At 35.9% G+C, this 16,157-nt stretch overlaps 1 protein-coding gene across 2 annotated transcripts in view; it reads right to left on the reverse strand.

The window, feature by feature from the left end:
• Nucleotides 1-16,157, reverse strand: part of PDCD6IP (programmed cell death 6 interacting protein) — a 73,586-nt gene that overhangs the window by 35,329 nt on the left and 22,100 nt on the right. The window contains exons 4-7 of one of the 2 annotated variants that reach the window (XM_015132340.3): nt 13,829-13,956; nt 10,889-11,042; nt 9,672-9,772; nt 7,268-7,384 (exon numbers count right to left, since the gene is read on the reverse strand). In XM_015132340.3, the coding sequence (XP_014987826.2) occupies nt 7,268-7,384; nt 9,672-9,772; nt 10,889-11,042; nt 13,829-13,956 (500 nt within the window). Of the gene's footprint in view, nt 1-7,267; nt 7,400-9,671; nt 9,773-10,888; nt 11,043-13,828; nt 13,957-16,157 lie in introns of both variants that reach the window. The other variant, XM_015132339.3, reaches the window with a different exon arrangement.

Consider the following 16,157-nt stretch of genomic DNA (forward strand, 5'->3'; position numbering starts at 1 on the left):
GCAATGTGGCTGACAGGATTATCTGGAAATTCTCCCATCACAAAATACCTGAAAACTGAAGGATAATACATAACAGCCATCCCAATAAACACATAGGCAAATTATCAAGATAATAAAAGAAATCCATGAGCCAATCAGTATAAACTGACACTGAAGAAAGCTGGCTGTTGGGTTCTTTCTTTTTTTCTTTCTTTTAGACAGAGTCTCACTCTGTGACACCCAGGCTGGAGCACCGTGGCGCCATCTCGGCTCACTGTGACCTCCCAAGTTCAAGCAATTCTCCCACCTCAGCCTTCCAAGAAGCTGGAATTACAGGTGTGCGCACCCACGCCAAGCTAATTTTTGTATGTTTTGGTAGACATGGGGTTTTATCATATTGACCAGGCCAGTCTCCAACTTCTGATCTCAAGTGATCTGCCCACCTCAGCCTCCCAAAGTGCTGGGATTACAGGCATGAGCCACTGTGCCCCATCTGGCTGTTGGTTATTTCTATATCCAAAGAATTAGCAATTAAAACTTATTAAAGGCCCTCATGGAGACCTGAAACAAGGGTCTTGAAACCACACAACACAGAGAATTGAGATGCACCTCTTTCACTCCTTCACATGAAGGCAGGAACCTCAAAGGGTAACACTCAGTGAAAGGGTGGATCTGAAAAAAATTACCCAACAACACAGGAAGTGAACAACATGTCAATATCAATAATTTTTTTTTAAGTTTGGCCTTATAAAAAAAAAGAACATAAGCCACATACAAATTTAGGTGATATTAGGTATAAAGACATCATATAAAATAGACAATGAGGCCAAAAGCATTATTAGGGATAAATATAATACATAATCTTTTAATATTTGCCAATTTACCAGAAAGATATAAAATTTCTTACATTTTGCCTGTAATAGTTTCTATATAAACAATTATAATGAGAAATTGATACATCTGGCCGGGCGCGGTGGCTCACGCCTGTAATCCCAGCACTTTGGGAGGCCGAGGCGGGCGGATCACAAGGTCAGGAGATCGAGACCACGGTGAAACCCCGTCTCTACTAAAAATACAAAAAATTAGCCGGGCGCGGTTGTGGGCGCCTCTAGTCCCAGCTACTCGGGAGGCTGGGGCAGGAGAATGGCGTGAACCCGGGAGGCGGAGCTTGCAGTGAGCCGAGATCGCGCCACTGCACTCCAGCCTGGGCTGGGCGACAGAGCGAGACTCCGTCTCAAAAAAAAAAAAAAAAAAAAAAAAAAGAAATTGATACATCTACCCATAATCAAAGTGGAAGATTTTAACATATCTGTCTCAGCAATGGTTGGACCAGATTTTAAAAAAGTGTAAGATTATAGAAGATTTGAGCAACACAATTAACAAGTTTGGCTTACCAGACATAGAGAACACTAGACTCCACAAATAGAAAATATATTATATTACCAGGCATATAGAAAGCATCTACATCTATAAAATGACCAGATGAAGAGATAAGGCAAGTCTAAAACACCAAAATTACAAGAATACAAAAATGGTTTAATACTAGAAAATCTACTTATATAATTCTCGAAAATGTTACAAAATCAAATTTCTCCATAGATGTTGAAAAAGAATTTGATAAAATTCAGTATTCTTGATTTTTTAAAAATCTTAGTAAAATAGAAATAGATATAGTTCCTTAACATGATAAAAATCTTAACCTCCAAAGCTGGTATCAAGCTTAGAGAAAGACAACCAAAACAAAACAAAAGCTACCCTTCAGTGTAAACTAGGAAATGGGAAATTGCACAAATTTAAATCACTTTTTAAATTTGTAAATCAAATTTGATTTGTAAATGTGGTTGAACCCTCCCCCAAATAGCAAACACTAGTACCAGAACCATAGGTACCCTATACATAGAGGGGGAAAACAAGGGAGTGCTAAGGGTGCCACCCTCAGTTAAAACTACTTTAAGCAAATCTGAAAACAATAAAACAGGATGAGTAAACCTTGCCAGGTGATGATAAAGGCAAAGCCAACTGGCCCCTATCACGCCACCAGGGGATCACAGAAAAAAATGTGATGCTGAGGGGTCTCATCCCAAGAGAGCTGCTGAGAAAAAGAAGTAGACAGATTAACTAAAAAGACAGGGTTGCTAAGGGAAGCAGAAACAGAGAACAGAAAAGTAGGGAGGGAGAAGAAAAGGCATAAGCACTCAGAAAATGCCAGCAGAATATAAACTCTAAAAGTAGCTGCATCAACTTGAAATGCAAAGGCTGTGAGGAATTCAGGGAAGCACAGGTATGGAGGTAGTGGGATTCTTCCTAATCCAGGGTAGGCTTTAAGAGCCAGAGAAGTGTACCTTAGGAGGGAGCCCTTAACACAATGATGCTTGTAAAGCTAACCCTGCCCATTTCCCCACACAGGAACCTCCAGCAAAATAAATCTCATTCAAACACAAGTAACTGAAAAGGCAACTCATCTCTCAACACAAAAAAACCATAAGAAAAAAACTGAAAACAAGCAGTATATCTTTCCAGTAGATAATGAAACTCACCAAAGAAATGTTACCGCAAAGTAGATGAAAACAGTATGCCAAAAACTAAACTAAACTAAAATACTTAAGAACACAATGAAAGTACCAAAAGAACAGAAGACTGGATGGCCCAAACCAGAGTGAGTGATAGCCAAATAGCAAAAGAATATAAAACAGGAAGTGGCAGAACTCACAAAAGTAAAGAAAAACACAAATTTAAGAAAGCAAGACTGAGACATTTATACGAGGAGCAAAAGGGAAAATAGACATCACAGAAATCGTAGTAAAAAAACATACAAAACAAGAAAAAGTGAAGAAAACTCAACACAGAAGTTGGGAAGGAGAAGGCTGTTACAAATTAAAGATTCAGAGAGCATATCAACCAAATGCAAAGTGAGGACTTTGTGTGGATCCTGATTTGAACAAACCAAGACCCCTGAGAAAAAAATCAGGGAAAACTAAACTAGATGTGGATAATACTGGATTATGACTACTAATTCATATTAATATTAATTTTGTTAGATTGGGATAATGAGCCATCTAACAAAATTTTTTAATTGTTTAAATTTTTGTATTTTAATTTTTTAAAATCTTTATCTCTTAGAGATACAGGCTAAAAAACTTAAGAATGACATGATAGGTGAGATAGTTGTAAAATACTCCAAAAAATAAGAAGGAAAGGGGAAATAGCTAAAACACAAAATAGTGAAATACTGATAATCACTTAAGTTGCGTAATGGAAATTCAATGATCATACTTTTATATATGTTTGATGTTTTCCATAATAGTTAAACACAAAAAAAATTTCATATGAAGAAACATATGCAATAGTAGTCAAGAAAATTCAGAAAATGACAAAATTCAAAAAACAAGCAAGAATAGGCAGAAAAATTCAAAAAATAAGAGATAATAATACCTATCAGACATTAAAACAGTCTAGTATAAACAACTAAAATGATATGGAACTGGAGTATGAACAGATAAACACGTCAATGAAACAACAAAAGCAGAAATAGATCCCAGTACATACCATGAATCTAATGTGTGAGAAAGTCAGAATCTCATATCAGTGAGGAAAACAAGGCTATTATAATAAATGGTTTGGGGACAACTGGCTAGCCATTTGGAAGAAGACTTTAAAAACTGGATCCCTATCTAGCACCACACATCAGGATAAATTCCAAGTGGATGAACAATCCAAATATATAACAAATTACAGACATATTTATATTTTGCTATCAGCCATCTCATTTCTATTAATTTATTTAAGATATACCTGCTGCTATGTACAGGACTGTGTTCCCCAAATTTCTTATTTTGAATCCCTAACTCCTAATGTGATGGTATTTGAACATGGGACCTCTGGAAAATAATGGGGTTTAGATGAGGTCACGAAGGTGGGGCCTCACAGGGGATTGGTGCCCTCATAAGAAGAGACACCAGAGGGCTTGGTCTTGCTGTTCACCATATGAGGACACAGAGAGAAGGCCATCTGTAAATCTCACCGGAATATGACCATACTGGCACCCTGACCTTGGATTTCCAGGCTCCAGAACTATGAGAAAATAAATTTCTGTTGTTTAAACCACCCAGTCTATGGTTTTCTTATGGCAGCCTAAGCTAAGACACCTGCTGAAGTACAAAATAACTTGTGTACGTGATTTTTTACTGTAGCACTGTTTATAATAGTGAATCTTGGAAACATTCAAGTATCCAGCAATAGGAGACAGCAATAAACTGTGGTTTACACAGTGAAGTATAATGCAGCTCTAAGGATGGTCTAGCTACTGCTGAATTAAGATGAAGAGACCTTCAGGATACATTGTTATATGAGAAAAGAAGGTATATAACACTGTATATATTAATAGCATACTACCACTTCAGTAAGAATGAGAAGTGAGAATATGCAATGTGTGTGTGTGTATGTATGTGTGTGTTGTGTATGTATATATTTGCTTCTATTTCAAAGAAAGAAAAAGAAAAAAGAAATTAATGGAAATTAACTATGGGGCAGTGGGAATAATGGATGGAGGGAAAAAGAGGAACAGGAATTAAACTATATAATCTTATATATACCTATTTTCCCCATTTTGAAAAATTGCAAGCCCACAAAATAATTACGTAGGTTCAACAATTACCATTTTGCCACATTTGCTTTATCTATTCCTTTCCCATACAAACACATAATCATGTACCTTTTTTTCTTTTATTGCAGAACTATCTGAAACTGAAGTTAGATGTTATGAGCCCTCATCCCTAAACACATCAGCAAGTATTCTTTCTATAAGGACAATCTCCTTAATACCTACAACCTAGTATCATAACTAAGAAAATACTTGCACAAAATCGATTTACAATCTTGCTAGGTCCTTCATTAATGAGTCAAATAAATCTTTGACATGTAGTCATTCTATGTGAGTCATGTTTTTGTATCTGTGTGTATATGTGTGTATTTCTATATCTTTTTGAAAATTGTATTTCATCATCTTTGAAGATCCACCAAGATGACCAAGAAGATCCATCTTCTGGGGCCGCATAAACTGCACTGTTCAAGAACTGCAACTCATGAGCTGTATTAAGCTCAGGTACAATTTTTCTTGGCCCCAGAAGTGATTCCAAGCAGTAATTTTACCATTGCTGCCATTTTATCTATTGTTTTGATTTTCCTGATTGTGATTTTATTTTCATTTCTGGTTTGCATAGGACCAGTAAGTTATTTCTCTTTGCTAGTAGCCAAAACTAGAAAGTTGGTTTAATAGTGTGACCTCCTAATGATCTCCATCAGAATCATGGGGTATTATTCTCTCCTGAATGAGAAACTACAGAGAGTATGGTTTATTGGTCAACTTCTTGTCTGTTCTGTTTGCCTTCTTGGGAGTGTAAATCAATTAAGAATAACTGTCCTTTGAAATATGGACCAGTGAGTGTGTTCTGTGTTAACTTTTTTGAGAAGGGGTGTCACTATATTGTCCACGCTGACCTCAAACTACTAGCTTCAAATGATCCTCCCACTTCAACCTCCCAAGTAGCTAGACTACAGGCAGGTGCCATCACACCCAACTTCTGTCTTAACTTTTAACCTATAAATAAAGCTGTAAAACTAAAGCTGCTAAATCTATGTGTCTATAACTGAGGAAGTGTTTACCTCTCTCCCATTGTGTGAATTTGAAATAATTTCCATTTTCAGGGGTACTTAAAAATGAGATTAAATTTCAGAAGGAGTTCTTTCTCTGACTGATTATATTATAGAGACTAAATATGGGCTTACTTAAATCTAATAGTCCCAGAAACCAGAAAATAAAGAAACTAAACTTATAATTTAAATATGCTAGCCTTAAAAAAAAAATTCTTTCCACAAATTCCTTGTTCAGAATCATTTTTATATATGAATCTAAGTTACTGTAATCAAAGTGAAGCCCCAGACAAATCTGGGTTTGACTTTTTTAAAAAGTCTTTCTCTCATTTGGTCACTGTAAGATGTTTCCCCATGAAAAGGCTAATTAATTAATCTGAACCTCCTAAACAACATTTCCATTGTTATGGTCTGAATGTGTCCCCCAAGTTCATGCGCTCCCAATCCCAAAGTGTTGGGACATGGGGACATAATAAGAGGTGATTAGATCAAGAGGGCTCTGCCCTCATGAATGGATTAATGTCATCATCAAGGGAGAGGGTTAGTTATCAAGAGAGGGGCTTCGTTAAGCAGTTCGGCTCCCCTCTTGCTCTCTCTCACTCACTAGCACTCTCTTGCCCTTCTACCTTTCATCACAGGTGACACAGCACAAAGTCCCTCACCAGGTGCCAGCACTTTGACATTGGACTTCCCAGTCTTCAGAATTGTGACAAATTTCTGTTCTTTATCAATTACCCAGTCTGTGGTATTCTGCTATAACAGCACAAAATGAACCAAGACAACCACAGTATCTTCTAATAATCAGTACATATTTAAACTTCCCTAACTCAAATGCCCTAAGTCATATTTCTATCCTCTGCCTACTAATACTCAAAACACAAACAACTCATACAAACAGCTCTTGCTCCTGCTGGCAAGTTGCCTCAGGTGCCATAATCTCACAGCAAGTTTCTGACAACCCCAATGCCAACAGTATGAATACAACTGCACAGACGGTACTTGGCTATTCACAAGATATATATATATATATATATATATATATATATGTATGTGTGTGTGTGTATATATATATGTGTATCTGGGTGTGTGTATATATATATGTGTATCTGGGTGTGTGTATATATATGTACACACATCTCTCCACTGTCCTCAAGTAATGGAAGTATAGGCCCAGTTTAGACAAAGACCAGTCCACAAGTTAAACACTACACATACTCCTGGAGCATGGCAATTAATTTAGAATTATTTTTACGCTAAAATAAACATGAATAAAAAAGAGAACTGAATGCAAATTTTGCATGAATTTTTCAGAAAAAATATGAGCCCTCAAAAAAACATGCAGTAAAGTCTAAAGATAACAATCTGGAGATGGCAATTAATTTAGAATTATTTTTACATTAAAATAAATATGGACTAAAAAAGAGAACTGAATGCAAATTTTGCATGAATTTTTTAGATAAAATATGAGACCTCAAAGAAACACGCAGTAGATAAAGTCTAAAGATAAAAACAATCATTGTCGCTGTTGATAGGGGTGATTAATGGGAAAGGTTTTTATGGGCAAACTTGGAAATCTCACTAGGAAAAAAAAAAAGAGATCCAAGTTAGTTACTTAAATATTTATTACCAAGAGACTCACCTGTAACCTTGCAATTTCTTCTCCAAATTTCTTCTGCTGTTTTGCCAGGATAGACTGATGGTACTCAGCATTGGCCTGCATGATACAGTGCTTTGCAGCCAAGACAGGGAACACCTCCTGGAAATAAAAATACTGACCAGGGGAGAGTCCAACCACACAAACCATCACAGACAACATGGGATGCAGGAAGAAAAAGGAAAAGAAGACAGAAATTAGAATCACCCCATTAATGGTTTAGAGATTAAGGTTAGTAATTAGGTGTAAACAGAGAAGACAACATGATTTTGTATGGACTGAAATGTATGAATTAAATTTTTTTTCTTCCAATTGAAGGGGCTTTTTTTAACTGTTAACTGAAGCCAATTTAGGTTTTTACAATTCTCTTTAATTGATCCATGAAGTCAACATTTTGTTTACAAAAAGAAAGAAAAGCATGCATTATTAGAAAGAGAAGTAGAATGGACATTCACAGAGGAACACCAAGCATAGGGCTTTAGAAGCTTTCTTATGAGCCCTTACCCAGCCTGTAGTTAACTAAACCATCATTACTCACAAATACTAATGAAATTGCTCTATAGATGAAAGTTTCATCATATTTTAAAAAAAAGACAGTAAATTCTCACTTAAATTCATATCCTACGAGGGTTCTTACTAAAGATGATTTTAGCCATATAAAAATGATTCAGTATCATAGATACACTAATATTTCAGTATCATGTACTCAAAAACATATAGACAAATGCACTAAGTATATGACCAATGATAATGATAAAGTGCTATTTTGCCTATTTGTTTTGAAAATAATTCCAGTCAAAATTAATTTTAAAAGATCCAAAGACATAAAGCAGAAAAGCAATTATACTAGCAGTGGCTCTTCCAAAATGCCAAATCCTAACCTGTAACCTCACTGCTTTTAGGAAGTATATGATATTAAGAAATACAAAGAATTAGGATAGACAATCACTGTCTAAATAAAAAATGTAAAAGAATCAAAAACTGAATTACTACCTTGTGTGCTTTCCTGTCTCCCAGGGAATAATTTCCTACCTTCCTGGATCACTACTTGCAGACATTTCAGTTTTATAACTAGAATATGAAAATACCTTATGAGCTTTATTAGTAAAAAGGAAAAAATAAAAGACATCTAAATTTCAAACTACACTCATGCCAATTCTCAGGGTAAGGCTGGAGCAACTTGATTCTGAAACAGGAGATTTTCAAGGAATACCAGGAATGCTGCAGAGGTAGCTTCCAAGTCTTTGTAGGTGACATTCTTCTCTCCATGACAGGACTGAACTAATGGCCCAACAGGAAGTAACGGAACACTGTGCAGCTGAACATGAGGTCTTTCAGATGAAAAAAACATGAGAGGAGATCCCGAGTCTCTTTTTAAGAGGAAGGCTACTAATACCCAAGAGTCCTGGGCAAATTTCTACTAGGCTCTTGGTGTATCTTAAATCCCCAGGAATCGTCACATTAATTCCTTATTGATCATTTTCTGAGTAATAAGTACTGCTGATGCACTTATCTGCATTTTTACTTTGCCCCCAAGTTGTCTGCAATTTTTTAATGTACAAAGATTCCTGAACATGACTTATAAATCCATAAATTCCCCTACCAAAAAAAAAAAAATCATGTAACAGATACCATATGATGAAACTAATTCCTTGAACATTTCTGAAGGAAGTAGTTGAAACATATATTTCACTCAAACTTTAAGTTTTCTTTATTAATCATTCCAAATGTACCTGTTAGTGATTTGCTTTGTCATTAAATGATCATCACTAAATAGTCTTTTCAATTGACACTTCAGAAAGGTTTACATTAAAACATTATACTTCCTGTGATATGTGGTTTAAGATGGTTGCTTTTCCTTAGCTGTCCATTAGCAGCCCAATTTTTTTTATCCCTGTTGGCAAAACTTAATTCTAATCAAAGTATCAGATGAATTTGTTAAGTTTTCTTTTCCTTTTTTCTTTATGTCTGTTTCTGCGCTTTAAGACCCATCTTTAAGAAAACAGGACAATAATTAAAAGTGTGAATAATCAACATGCTCAAGTATATACGCTTGTACCAAGTCACCAATGATTCAGAACTACACAATCCCTTGATTTGATAAAAGTATTAAAAACAGATGGTCAACATTTTCCAGAAAGAGTTCTAGCTTGGAAAAACAAGTTTAGTAAAAGGTAAAGACAAAGACATCCCCTAAATATAAAAGAATTGTTCATGCATCTTAAATTAAAAAAAAAAAAAAGAAAAAAACTATTTCTACTATATACTTCAGATAACTATAATAAAACTTCAAATTTCTTCATAAGTTTCAACTTGCTTCTTATACACAAAAAAGTCTAAATATTTCCACATGCAAAGTAAGCAAGTGTTTATAAAAACAATAACTGACCTTGGGGAGAGTATCTTTGTATTGACACTGTTTGAAAGCATCACCAAAATAATCTGCAGCCTGATTAGCCAATTTAGCTATGATGGCATCTTTCATTTTATCTGGAATACAATACGAAGTTGACCATTATAATTAAAATAAATATGAGTTAATCTGACATGTCTCAGTATAAACATTGAGATCACAAGTTTGTACACGCATCTTAAAACGTCCTTCTTGATAAATCACATTTTCTGCACAAAATTTAAAACAGACAAAATAGATTAGTGGTTGCCAGCAGTGGAGGAAAAGGGAATGAGGAGTGACTGCTAATGGGTACACAGCTTCTTTTTGGGATGATGGTAATGTTCTAAAATAAGATAGTGGTAATCAAAACTCTACGAATATACTAAAAATCTTATGTTGTACACTTAAAAAGGGCGAACTTCAGTGTATATAAATTCTATCTCAATATAAGTTGTTATTTTAAAAGAAAAAAGTATTCCAATTCCTATTTCTTCCACATGATGACTTATCTCTTATTTTCAATTTCTCTGTACTTATATATTCAGCCTATATTTCAATCTAAACTTATATGCCTTATAAGAATTATTCTTATTCCCTCATTCCCAGGGCCAGGGACTGTGCCTGGATAGTTCCTTCTTGTCATTTAGGTCTACTTTAAACAGGACCTCCTGAAAGAAAGCCTTCTTGACTAACGAATCTAAAATTAGCACAGCTTCCCCTACATCCCTATCCCATAACCATACCACCAGCCACTGTCATATAATTCTTTCTTATTTTTTATAGCAATTATTTATGAAATTAGCCTGGCAACTTAATTCTTGCTTATCATCTCTCCTGTCGCCAAAACATAAGGTTGTTTTCTAACTGTTTATCTAGAAACTAGAACAGTGACTGGCACAGAGTAAGTACCCAATAAATATTTGCAAATAAATGTTTGACATGTTAAAAACATACATAAATACTATTCCAGAATGGAGTGTTTAAAGACAATTACTAACGATCCATTTCATGACTTCAAACACAGCCTACATTCTTAAATGTGCATTTGTGCCACAAATTCAGAAAAGGATAGCTAAAAATTTTCAATAATCCATATATCAAGTTCAAGAAGGAAAGCTCAACACTGAACATATATTCTAATCACTTTCTTAATTTAAAAGCCTTATCGCTTCTTTTCACATGCAACGAAATGGAAGACAAATTGGAGTTACCTCTTGTGGCTTTTAAAAAAAATACTTCTTGAGCCTGTGCCAGCATAATAAGACTGAGGGTCCCAACAGTATCTGGAGATATGTCCACAGTAGGCTCTCGATTTAAGGCAGATAAAACCGTCTCTTTAATATGTAAAAAGGCACCACTAGCAAACTAAAGGGGGGGGAAAAAGAATTTCTTTAAAACCTACAGGAACTCAGCAAGACTTAATTTCCTACTGTTACATATAAAAGTCACTTCAAATGTTAACTCAGTGAACACTTAATATATTTAAATTTTTATATTATGCAAAACCAATCTAAAACATCTGACCTACAGACAATAAGGTTATCTTTCTAAAACTCTATAGCGTAAGAAGAGATTTAACAAAAAATAAAAGTAAATTACAAGGAAAAACAAAGTAAACCAATAGAACAATCTGATTAAGCTATTTTTAGATACACTTCCTCAAAATTAACATGAGAATAGACGCAGGGATAAACATTAAAATATTTTTAGTACTGCAATACTCTTGTTTTGGTCCCAAACAAATTCATCCTACAAATAATTAAACATGCCATAGTTAGGGGACACCCCAAATAGCACATACACCTAGTCCTCTGAGGAACAGCATTACTACCCATTGCTAGTGATTTCCGTCTGGCCTTCAGAGCTCCCTAGCGAAACGTTCCCCTTCAGATTTCTCATCTCAATTATATTTTGTTAATACTGAAATAATTTTGCTTCTATGAAACAAATTATACTAAGAAAAAGAAAGAAGTCAGTCTGGGATTAAAATGTGTCATGAGTTGGCCGGGCGCAGTGGCTCACGCCTGTAATCCCAGCACCTTGGAAGGCTGAGGCAGGCGGATCACCTGAGGTCAGGAGTTCAAGACCAGCCTGGACAAAATGATGAAACCCCATCTCTACTAAAAATACAAAAATTAGCTGGGCATGATGGCACACACTTGTAATCCCAGCTGCTCAGGAGGCTGAGGCAGGATAATCGCTTGAAGCCAGGAGGCAGAGGTTGCAGTGAGCCAAGATCATGCCATTGTACTCCTGCCTGGGCAACAAAGCGAGACTCCATCTCAAACAAGGAAAAAAAAAATGTCATGAGTTAGATAAATAGACAACACAGAGAAAACTCAAAGTCAAATGTATTAAAATGAAAAGCATGTTTGCAGTCATTAAGTATTATAAGACTAGAGTATCTGCTAGGAACGAACAACTGAACTTGTTTAGTAAACTAGTGAATCAAAGTCTAGAACAGCTAGGTGTCTGAGTCTCTCATTTACAGATGAGGAACTGGAGGTACTAAAGAGGTTAAAGAACTTGCCCAATGGCACAAAGCTTCTGGGTGGCGAGCAGCCTAGATAAGGACCTAGGCTAATACCACCAGTTATCTTTCCATGATACCAGGTGCCCTGCTGTGAACACTCACAGAATGGAATGTTTCTTTCATAATTCTGAATGACCTTTCTAAAATATCATATACCAATTAACTGAGTTACAGTTAACCAAAAGCTAAATAAAATTTTACTTCGTTTTCACTATTTTATCTTATTTATTTTGAGACAGAGTCTTGCTCTTGTCACCCAGACTAGAGTGCAATGGCACAATCTCAGCTCACTGCAACCTCCGCCTCCCGGGATCAAGCGATTCTCCTGCCTCAGCCTCCCGAGTAGCTCAGATTACAGGCACCCGCCACCACACCCAGCTAATTTTTCTATTTTTAATAGAGACAGGTTTCACCATGTTGGCCAGGCTGGTCTGGAACTCCTGACCTCATGATCTGCCCACCTTAGCCTCCCAAAGTCCTGGGACTACAGGCGTGAGCCACCACGCCCAGTTCGTTTTCACATTTTAAAATATTTGCCATGTATAGCCTCAAAAAGAAACAGCATATGCATTATGTTTGTCATCTATGCCTATTCAAAACTGTAAGGCAAGCCACAATTTGGAGCATGTTGTTTCCTTAAGGTACATTTTCCTTTTACTTTCTCAGAATAGCATTACTCACCTCTCCCTTAAACATAAACAATAGGAAAAAGCAGACTATCTTTGAGACAAGCAAATTTCATGGGAGGTTTGGGGGTGAAATAGTGGAAGGACATTTGGAATTACATGAAATTTGGAATTACATGAAATTTGGAATCAGAACTACTGAAACCCAAATGGACTGCTATATTAAGACTTCTGACCTTTAGTCTCCTCATATGTAAAATGGGAATGACATTATATGACATACATTGCAAGGTTTATCTGAGGGTCAAATAATGTACACGAAAACACTTTGCAAATTAGAAAGTAATATAAAATGACAACATGATTATATATATTACTTGACACTAATCATTTTTTTAACCAAAACAAAAAAAAAGCTGAATAAATAATAAAACAACTGCCACAAAATAACATGCCATATTAGTAAATGATTAGTATGTAAAATAGTTAGGTAACTTATGAACATTACGTGTCTGACTACATTTAAATATGACCTCTCCACATGTCTCAAAGTTAAAATTTTATTTTCTTGCCAATTTCTTGTCTTTATTTTTGTAACAGTGAAATTTCAAGTGTGTCTCACTCTAAGAAAATATATGAAAATAATGTACAAATTTTTTAAATTAGGTAATTTATTTAAAATGGATTTACCCTAAATGCCTGAGATGAAATCTCAGACATTTCATAATTTCTTCAACCAACAATTATTGAGCCTCTATTATGTGCCAGGCACTGTGCTAGGTGCTGGGTATAAAACAATGAGGAAAAACAGACTTGGTCTATAGACAGTTTATCTAAGGGCTTCAACAGTAAGAATCAATTCATTTTAAAAGTGCATTCATTTAAGAAAACATCTGTTGGGTAAGAAGTATCTATAAACCTAAATGCAAATTATTTTCCACTTAATCCAATTTAGTGTTGATCATTATTGCAGTAACTACTTTTCCGCATACCTGGTAATGCTTAGCAGCGATTTTCAATCCTTCATCATTATCCAGGTTCTGTTCTGCTGCAATTTGGCTAGCTAAGGCTGCACAATTGAACAACACACAGCTCTTTTCATATCCTAAGCTTGCAAGAGCTGTAAAAAATTAAGAAGGAAAAATTTATCAGATTATTTTTTCTAAAGAAAACAAATGTTTCAAAGAGAAATACTATGACCTCTGTCATCCCGCTAACTCTCACAAAAACAAGTTTCCAGACCTGTTTTCTTGCTGTCATATGCTCCCACATTTCAAGCTGCCCTTACAGGCATTTATTTCCACAACAATATTCCCATCACCTAAAACGCTAAAGAACAGTAAGTTATTCTTTCTCTCCTTCCCTTTACTTCCACATTTCTATTACAATCAAATTCAAATGCAAAAGTCATTTTCATGTCATTTCTCTCAGTTTCTGAAATTTGAATAATTATTTCCATTTTTCCACCAACTCTCAAAATCATTGTCCCACCACAGTCAAACCAGTTCCTCATTACCACAAATCTAAGTCAATGCAATTACTCCTAGCTGGCCTTATGCTTTACTCCCTCAGGCAAATACATTTCTCAAAGAGCTAGCAGATTAGATGGGCTAAAACCCAACTCTGACAAAAAATCTACACACCTCACATCCACTTAGGATAGCTCCTATTAAAAAACAAACAGAAAATAAGCATTGATGAAGATACAAACTGGAACCCTCATGTACTGTTGGAGGGAATGCAAACTGGTGGTTGGGTATGGTGGCTTACTCTTGTAATCCCAGCACTTTAGTAGGCTGAGGCAGGAGGATCTCTTGAAGCCAAGAGTTTGAGGTCAGCCTGAGCAACACAGCAAGACCCCATCTCTACAAAAAAAAAAAAGTTTTTAATCAGCCAGGTATGGTGGTACATGTCTGTAGTCCTACCTACTCGGAGGCAAGAGGACCATTTGAGCCCAAGAGTTCAAGGCTGCAGTGAGCTATGATCATGCCACTATACTCCAGCCTGAGCGACAGAGCAAGACCCTGTCTCAAAATAAAAAATAAAAAAAGTGCAACTACTGTGGAAAACAATATGGCAGGTCCTCAAAATATTAAAAATAGAATTGCTATTTTATCCAGCAATTCCACTTTTGGGTATACACCCCCAAAAATAATGAAAGCGGAGTCTCAAAGAGATATATGTATGCCCATGTTCATAGCAGCATTATTCACAATAGCCAAACATGAAAGCAACTCAAGTGTCTGTGGACTGATGAATGTATAAACAAAATGTAGTATATACATACAATGGAATATTAGTGAGCCTTAAACAAGAAGGAAATCATATGCTATAACAGGGATGAATCTTGAGGACATTAAGCTAAGTGCAATAAGTCAGCCACAAAAAGACAAATATTGTATGATTCCACTTATATGAGTTACCTAGAGTAATCAAATTCATAGAGACAGAAATCAGAATGATGGTTATCAGGGATGGTGGTAGGGGGAGACGGACTGTTGTTCAATGAGTACATTATTTCAGATTTGCAAGATGAAAAAGTTCTGGATGTATTCTACAACAATGTGAAAAACACCCAACACTAGTGAACTGTACACTTAAAAATGATTAAGATAACAAACTTCATGTAGTGAAACTTTTTAAATGCAGTCTATGATTCTACAGTTAAATTCAGAGACAGAAAGAATGGTAGTTGCCAAGGGCTGAGGGAAGAATGGGACATTATAATTTTTTTTTTTCCTTTTGAGACAGGGTCTCATTCTGTCACACAGGCTGGAGTGCACTAGTGCAATCACACTCATTGCAGCCTCTACCTCTTGGGCTCAATCGATCTTCCTGCCTCAGCTTCCTGAGTAGCTAGGACTACAGGCACAGGCCACCACACCCAGCTAATTTCTGTATTTTTTGTAGAGACAGTGACTCACTATGTTGCCTAGGCTGGTCTTAAACTCCTTGGTTCAAGCAATCCTCCCAACTTGGCCTCCCAAAATGCTTGAATTACAGGCATGAGCCACCACCCCCAGTCTGTGAAGTTATCATTTACTGGGCAGAGTTTCAGTTTTGTAAGGTGAAAAAGAGTTCTCAAGACGATGTTTGCACAATAATGTAAATGTACATGTACACTGAATATGCACACTGAAGTGTACACTTAAAAGGGTTAAGAAGGTATATTATGTATATTGTATCACAATTGAAAAATAACTTTTAAAAAAGAATCTATAATATCTCCCTGTTATTTACAGAATTCAATCACTTTGGAATTCAAGATCTTGCATAATGTGCAAGGCATTGACCACCAGGCAAAATAAGGTTCCTTACAAA

This window comes from Macaca mulatta, chromosome 2, assembly GCF_049350105.2.
Source record: "Macaca mulatta isolate MMU2019108-1 chromosome 2, T2T-MMU8v2.0, whole genome shotgun sequence".
In the NCBI taxonomy this organism is placed as follows: Eukaryota; Metazoa; Chordata; class Mammalia; order Primates; family Cercopithecidae; genus Macaca; species Macaca mulatta.